At 52.5% G+C, this 8,477-nt stretch overlaps 1 protein-coding gene across 1 annotated transcript; it reads right to left on the bottom strand.

Annotated features, from left to right (window-relative positions):
* Positions 1-4,978: 4,978 nt before the first annotated feature.
* Positions 4,979-7,759, bottom strand: BU24DRAFT_349327 (uncharacterized protein; the record flags this gene model as incomplete). The annotated part of the gene is made up of 2 exons (XM_033523599.1): positions 4,979-5,539; positions 5,627-7,759. The coding sequence occupies 2 exons, from the start codon at positions 7,757-7,759 to the stop codon at positions 4,979-4,981; spliced, it is 2,694 nt and encodes an 897-aa protein (XP_033383241.1).
* Positions 7,760-8,477: the final 718 nt, after the last annotated feature.

Genomic DNA, 8,477 nt, shown 5'->3' with positions numbered 1-8,477 from the left:
AGATGGTGAACAGGAGATGGTGAACAGGAGATGGTGAACAGGAGATGGTGAACAGGAGATGGTGAACAGGAGATGGTGAACAGGAGATGGTGAACAGGAGATGGTGAGCAGGAAGAAAGTGAACAGATGTGAATGACAAGACAGTAAATGTTAAGACAGTGAACAGGCAGTGAACAGGAAACTCTGTGTCTGTAGATAACATGCGTATAGTGTATGCAACAATTGCAACAATTATCTCTCTATATTTCTTGTTTATCAACAGCTATTAGGAGTTGTAGAGTTTTCAGACGCATATACAGACCTAAGGAAAGTTTTGAATTGCACCAACAGATAGAGAAAGCGTATACATGATACTTAGGCGATAGCGCTGGGTCTATTTCATGTTATGTTCAACGTTAGACATCTACCCTGCTACTAGGGTGTTAAGAAGTATGCTCAAGGTTCAAAGTGAGCATGGTCAAAGTCTCATGAGTGAGTAATTTTGGCTGCTCTTGGGCAATAATTGTTTAATCTGATCCGATGATGACTTATATTCATTTGTCTACCATATCCCGTAACCCTAGACGTCGAAGACGCCGCCTAGTCCAACTCTAATGTCAATGATATCTACCCTCCACCCTGCCCAGTCCTTTAAGCCCCTCTTGACTTCTCTGACCCTCTCGATCCTCTTCCTCTGTTCGTCTTCCTGTGCGGCCCTGAACGCATCCTCGTCGAATTCGAACTCGTCGAGACTTGCCAGGCTTCCTTCTCGGTCCCGGCCAAGGCTGGGTTTGCCATGGGAGGCAGCGTCGCTCCTGCGGTGTGGGTGGGGTTGGCCAGTGAATGCCGATATGCCGGAGTTGATAACGTCCTGGAAGGAAGAGCCTTGTCGAGGAGTAGGGCGACCTACGCTGTTGCCGGACAGGTCGACATCATCGAAGCCGGACGAGCCGTAGGGGTGCTCGGAATGGTCGTCGATGGCAGGTTGCATGTCGCGTCGGCGGTCTCGCCAGACGCCTCGTTTCAGCTCGAAGTTCTCTTCTTCTAATTCCCGGACCTTTGCCATGAGCTTGTCACGCTCTTCCGCGACCAGCTCTTCCACGCTGGTGTCCTCGATAGAGCCGAGATCGACTTTTCGGCGACGCTGCTCAGCCTCTCTCAGGCGGGCGTTCTCGTTGCTGAGACCAGTGACTCGTGTCCGCAGCTCGGTCGCCTCACGTTCGACCTTGTTGAACTGTTGCACCCGGGTCTGGTTCCTGGCATCGTTGTCGCGGTGTAGTTGGGTCAATGTCTCGACCTTCTTCTCCAGAAGCTCGGCACGGGATACGGAGTCGGATGCCTTGCGGTTGGCCGCACTCAGCTCTGCCTCCAGCTGTGCAATCTTGGTCTCCGCGGATGATCGATCAGAACCATCCTTCGCTGCCTGCTCGCTCGCCTTGTCGAGGTTGGCCTTGAGTTCCGAAAGCTCCGTCTTCGCAGATGTTGCCTCCTGCTCCGCCTTTTGCACGGAAGACTCTAGGGCGGAGATCTTAGTTTGCAGCGAGTTCACATTGGTGGTCTGGTCGGCAAGCTGCTTGTTGAGATTCGAGATCTCGAGCTCTAACGACTCGATCGTGGCCGATTTGGACGCAACCTGCGCGTTGAGGTCATCGATCGAGGCAGATTGACTCGGCGACGCGGTCGACACCCGACGGTTCGACTTGGACGATTGAGCTTGGAGCTGCGAAACTTGTCGCTTCAAAGATTCGACCTCGGATTTCTGCCAATAACCCATGTTAGCAAAACAACCCCTCTCCGCTCATGCGATCAGATATCCGACTTACCAACTTCTCCGCCTCCTTGCCCCTCTCGAGCGCGAGCGCAGCATCGCCCTGACCCTCGCGCAGCTCCTCCAGTTCCTCCTCACTACTCTTCCACCTCTTCTCCGCGCTCTCGACATCAGACGACAGCTTCTTGTTCTCCCGCTCCAGCTCCTCTATCCGCTGCGCCTGCTCTCTGTAGATATCGCCGGAGACCCCGCTGGGAGAGGCGACGCCCGCGTCCCCTCCTCCCCGATAGAAAGACGCAGACCGCTGTCGCGACTCGACCGCGACGGAAGGTTTGCGCGCATGGGATCCGGCACCAGCCGTGGGCTTAGGCAACTCGGCGGGCTCGTCGTCGTCCTCGACAGGCGGAGGCGAGGCGCTCGTAGCTTCGATGGGCTCTGGTTCGGCGCTTTCCTCGACTTTTTCTTCCAGTTTCTCGTCTACGGCGGGCTCGGGCTTGGTTTCGGGTTCCTCGACTGCTGGTTCTGCTGGCGGTGCTGCGGGTGCGGAGGACGACTCGGTCTTGTCTTCCTTCTTCTTTCCTCCCTTCTTCGCCTTCTGTTTCTTCATTTGTTCGTACTGCAGTGTGATGCGCAATTAGCATTCTGATATTCAATTCACTCCATTGTCAATTAAAAGCTCCAAAGGAGCTCTAACGACACCTCAATGCCGACTTTCATATCAAGGGATGAGCGGGGGATTCACATACCCTCTTCTTCGCCGCGGCGACCTTCTCAGCCTTTTCCTTATCTTCATCAGCCATATTGTACGCGGATCGGTCTGTTGGTGCTTGGTTGCTGATGTATATTGGGTTGTGGAAGCTCAATGTTGTCAAGTTGTGGAGGTGTAAAGAGGACAAGACTAAGGTACCACCTAAGCTCCAAGCAAGCAAGCACTTGACGTCGCCGGATTGTGAGACCAGGTGGTCCCCGATCGCGCTAGTCCTGATTAGGCCGCATTTACAGCCCATATACAATATGGTGATATGTATATACATCTTAAGGCGATAATACTCCCTCTTTAATAGCTTTGGAGCATGTTTATCTCTATGGCCTGTTGCTATGTCTTCATTACAGCAAACATAACGACGATTGAAATAAATATTAGGATCGAATGAACTGGGCAAGGCAGTCAATGTATAAATGCCACCATACTTATACACTCTCCTCGCTATGAACCAGATATATATAAACTCTTCAACTACAAAATATCGATCTACACCAACCCAGTGTTCAAACTATTCCTCCTCCTATATCCATCCAATAGTAGTAACCACATGAATAACACAAAATTATTAAACACAAGAAAACATCAAAAACAACCCCAAATCTTCCCTACGAACCGCCCCAGAATCTTAAACCAAGACCCTACTTCCAGGAAATCGAAGGAGAAACAGAGATCAACTAACCATTCGTCCACCCACTAGAAAAAAATTTCTAAGGCATAATATCCTCTATCTTGATCAATTCCCAGCATCAAATCTGTCTTGGCCCTTTCAAACAATGATAGCAGTACACATAACATAGATCAGATAGACTATGCCACCCATCCCTCCCATAGTAATGATCCCTTATCACTCGATCGAACGTGGGCTATCAAAGACACCATCACCAACTCACCATCGCCTGCCAAATCCTCCCGTCAATTCTCCCCTCACCATGAAAGTAGATAGATACCTACAATTACCCCGTCTCTCCCCCTACCAACAAATCCAAAACTAAAGATAAAGCCAAGAAACGACGTAAGAACTCCAAAGTGCACATCCCAATTTTTAAATCATAGAGCACAAGTCCTTCAATGGAAAAGAGCATGGGATTTCCCATCGCAAGCCCTTTGTGTGTATACAATACGAAGTGCAGTGCGGAGTATCTAGGTACGTTGTACATATACTATGTAGATACAGTACTATCCACGCAGCATCACAACACGCAACAACACCACAATCACTACTCCATACAATACTATACCGCAACACCGCAATACTGAATACTGCCCTCACACACACAAGCACAATCATTACTTATTACTCCGTTCGCCGCACTGACTTCCTCCTCCCCCCCTGTCACGCTCCCCAGTCCACCCCGTCTCTGCCCACCACCATGCCCCTTTGCTAATCTCGCTTCGCGCGATTCGGAAACGGGGGTTTGTGTATACACAGTTATACACAGTAGGTATAGTGTACACTGTAGCCTGTGTAGGATAGGAGAAAGTGTGAGCTTTGTAACTAATTATACCCACCGGCTATCTATCTATCTACCTGCTTCTATTGTTTCAGAGTTTGTGGAGTATACCTACGTAGGCTGTAGGCTGGGTCTGTCAATTGGTGATAGTGTACGGTGCGGCGAGGGGCGTGCTTTATGACGGGGGACGATTCGGCCCATGGGGAGATGAGCATGCGACCGCTCCGTGTTTTCGTCGAAAGCATCTAACAATCACAAGACAAAGACTCAAAGTGGAGAGGGAGATGTAGAGAGTCGAATGACACCTGTTTAGGTGATTTCCATTTACTAGCTGAATTCCCCTGTGACATAGCCACAGAGATGCCTCCGACGTATCCGCCGTGATGCAAGGTTGCATGCGGGTGTCCCCGCTACAGTCCCTAGAGACCAAACCGAGATAAAGCGCAGTTCGATGACATACATGCTTTTGGTTCGTGCTTGCAAATCAAGCTGTCCATGAAGAAAGAAGAGTCCTGCGATCAATGCCCCATCGACTCATGTACATAGAAATGCCAAGAGTCGAAACGGTGCTATAGATACATATAGATGATCGGACAAGAGAGTTGAAATGAAATATAGATGAATGAAAAAGAGTGATATGTTGGGGGTTTGACATGCCAAAGCACTAGTCAAAGCATCGCCAGATTCATCCTACAAGAACCCATAGATACCTTTCCTTCCAGCACTTGATGAAATAGATATATGACCAGGAAAATTGTTCAATGAAAGTGTTGATCCGAATCGTGTCCAAGATGCATTGCACACCGCAGTGTGCGCCATTAGAAAAAAAAAACATTCGTAGCCTCGCTGTGGAACTCCGTGTCATGCGAGAAAAAGGAAAGGTTGCCTAGTAAAGGACATGATGTCGTGTAGTTGACATGGCAGTGACTGGATGGGTCACCTGCAAAGCCAATAATGTATTCGGACTGAAATGTTGCGCGATTGCGGTGTATGATGGGCTGGACGGACAGTCGTTTATGTTCGTGAGGAGTCCTTTTGTTTCCAGAATTGCATCAGCTTGCTGAGTCGCTTGTGCTTCTTCTTGGACTCTCTAGCGGGCTCAAGATATTCAGAGTGAGGGCGCTGCTCAATGGAGAGCTTGCTCTTCTCTCCGAAAGAAGAGCTGTTGATAAGTCGCGATAGACTGGCAATGCTGGAACGCTTCTGGCGACGAGAATCAGTCTCGCTGTTGGATACCGAGCAAAGAGATGTTGATCGCTCTCCAGGTCGACGAGGGCTCATTAGAGGATAGACATTGTGCATGCCGCTTGTCATCGTCGAACGAGACGAAGTCAAGGACGGTACGTCGTCTACCGACACGCGCAACTCGGGGCCAGGCTCTCCAAATTGCGGCGAAGGCATTGCGCGATAGTCAGTCATGGACGAGGCAGCCGTTCCCAGGCGGGGGATGTCGAGAGAGGCTTGGCTAGATCGGAAGTCTGGCGAAGAGAAAGAAGACGTGAAAGTATCAGGCGTCCTGAGGCTTTGCTGAGGTAATGGGAGGGATAGATTCATCACTTGCTGGCTTTCCTTGGTCTCGTCAGGACCGGCGGATGGGGTCACGGTCGAGTCCGAGGAGTGGGTCAACGAGGATGTTCGTGGTTCTTCGTAGTCCTCGACAACTTCGATCGGATCCGTGGTAAGCGATTGTTTCGAACCATTGCCGCTCGGTACGGGCTGGGGCGCCTGCAATGGAGACAGAGGCTCCGAATCTTCACCTTTAGGGGACCTGCCTCGACGTTGGATTCCAAGGCCATCGTTGAAATTCCACTTGATGGTGGTGGTGGTGGTGGTGCCATTCTGGGACTCTGCGGCTTCCACCAACTGGATCTTTGGTTCTTCGACCTCCTCCTCGATGTCATTGACATCGGTGGACGCGGCCTTCGTCTCTTGGCCTTGGGAGGGTTCCTCTTCTGGCTCGTCCTCTTCAAACACGTCCGCCATAGTGGTGGGAGAGGCAACGGCGGAGGCCCGAGCATCAAAAGGAGCAAGTTCCGGGGCACTTTCGGTCCGTCGGTGGGAGGCAGTGTAGCCACTGGCACTGTGCATGGCCCGGCGATGGGCGCCGAAACCGCGCTGCTGGCCGCGCGGTCCCGTTCCTTGGGGGGTGTTGAAGGGTCCAAGCGCGGCATCCAAGTCGATCACAGGGCTCATGGCGTCCGAGTCGGCGCGCTTCAGCTCCCGGGGTTTCCAGGAAGCAATGTCAGTATTCAGCTTTGGCTCGGGGACGGCATTCTCAGTGGGCGTAACAATGGTGACCGTGTTGTCAACGTCGAAATTGGCCTCAAAGTTAGCCTCGAAAGTGGCCTCGAAATCCATCTCCTCGGTCGAATCGTTGGCATCCGTGGCAGCTGGAGGGGGAGTAGGTGGTCGGTCCTTGATCTTGTTGCCGTGCTTTCCCTTTCGAATGATCGAATTCGCCCACGACTTTACCTTGCGGGGTTTGAGACTTCCTTTGCGGCTCGATTTGGCCTTGTCCGTCTCGTCCACATTCTCTTCATCCTCGAGCATGGGCGAAGGAAGAGCAGAAGCCTCTACTGAGGCGGAGAGTGCTGGGTCAGAAATGCTGGTAGAGAGTGTGTGAATGGAAGGATCGCTACGTCGTGACTCTAGGCGGAAGAAACCCCGTCGCTTGGTCGTGATGCGTGGAGAAACAGGACCTGCGCTGGAATTGAGCGAAGCGGGCGAGACCGCAGACATTGGTCGCTTGCGGTTAAACACATCATCGTCAAATTGTACGTTCTTGCTCTTGTACATGTCGAGGACTGCCCCTGCGGTGCTTGGGCGCTCGTCGCTTTCCAAGGTTGTATTCAGCGAAGGCCGTGTCCGTGCCGATGCTGGGCTCGACGTTCCTGCACTAATGACCGAGGAAAGACTGCCAGTGGCAGAGTGACCCCTTATCGTGGACATGGAGGTCTCGGTCTCTGAGGAAATGGTGGAAAGAGGACGAATGATCTCGACCTTGTCAGAAAAGCCGACGCGTTGTCTGGAGGAAGGTCTGCGGCCTGATGAGTTAGCGTCATCGAAGAAGGAACTGTCCCTCAGCGAGGGCTGTGAGATCGATTTGTTGACGGCGTGGCCGAAGACGAATTGATCACCCTCGAGAGGAGTGACTGGCGCGCTGCCGGCTCGAGCAGGAGGCGGAACAGCACTGGCTGGCTGCATGATCGAAGATAGATCATGCGAAGAGACGGCTCCCGAGCGCCGGTGGGCATGTCCCCTACGACCAGCTGGTGGACCGGGTCGAAGGGTATTCGAGGGTGGAGGAAGAACTGCCTCGCCCTTGGTCGGGCTCGAACTGAGCAGATTGGTACTCCCTGCCCTTCCATCGCCTCCGATGAACTCGCTTCCACCTCGCCTGTGTCCTCCAATTGGCCGTGACGGTGTTGTCGGTAGGGCGATGGGTGAATGAGGAGGGGTCGTGGCTGGTTGCTTGGAGGGACCTGCGGGATTGAAAGAGAAGTCAGGCAGAGCAGAAACGGATTTCTGGCGTGCTGCTTGAGCAGAGCCTCGACGGCCGGTGGGAAACGCCTGGAGCGACATTGGACGAGGTTTGGGAGCGAAATTGGGCCTGGCCGAAGGGTTGGAGGACTCATCCGCTGGCATCTGTGGGAAGGAGAAGTCAGGATTCGGGATGAGTTCTACAGGCCCGGCATTGGAGGCACGGCGCCGCTCGTAGAGCGGTGAGCCGATGCCGCTGTCTGTGGATTCCTGTGCATGGGTAACCTGTTGTCGTGGCAGGGCGATCTGAGCCATTGTGAAGCAGGAGAAGACCGCCGCAGGGTAGCAGCGGATTGTGGTAGGTTGTTCCTGAGGAAATTAGGGATTGGCACCGCTAACGGAGGGTGTGCACTTTGAAGTGAGATTTGCAAGCCGCGGAATCCAGTGTAGCGATGGATAGAGGAACGGTAGGGTGGGGGATGGTTGGACGGGGGGTTGCTGAAGGTGCTACGAGGGTGAGCACAACGGGATAGAGACGAAACAAGCGCTCTCGAGGTACAAAGTGCTGACGCGATTACTAGAGGCGCGAAAGACGGACGGGTCAGCAACGAGGCCGGCTGGTAGAGGTTGAGACGGTGATGGAGAGAAGAGAAGAGAAGAGAAGAGAAGAGAATTGCTCACAGTATAGGCGTATTGTTGTAATTGTTTGGTGTTGAATAAGTCAGTTGGAAGAAGTGGTAGGTAGCAGGTTTGCGTGCGAGACAACGGTCGGTCGGTAGGTTGGTGGTGTATGGGTGCGAGGTTTTGGGAGAGTACACAGTACTCGGGGTGTTGATTAAGGAATGACAGGGGAAATGAACGGACAGATACCCTCAGGGTCGAGTGATAGCAGAAGTGAACGGCTATCAAATGCGACGATGTTGGGTTCCAAGAGGGAGAGGGAGAGTGTGTAGGAAGGAGGGAGAGGAGTGTGTTGTGGTGGTGATGATTGACACACAACGTTGAAGTGGTGGAGAGGAAGAAGAAGAGAGGA

This window comes from Aaosphaeria arxii (assembly GCF_010015735.1).
Source record: "Aaosphaeria arxii CBS 175.79 unplaced genomic scaffold BU24scaffold_5, whole genome shotgun sequence".
NCBI classification, from domain to species: domain Eukaryota; kingdom Fungi; phylum Ascomycota; class Dothideomycetes; order Pleosporales; genus Aaosphaeria; species Aaosphaeria arxii.
This window is presented reverse-complemented; position numbering and strand designations above follow the sequence as displayed.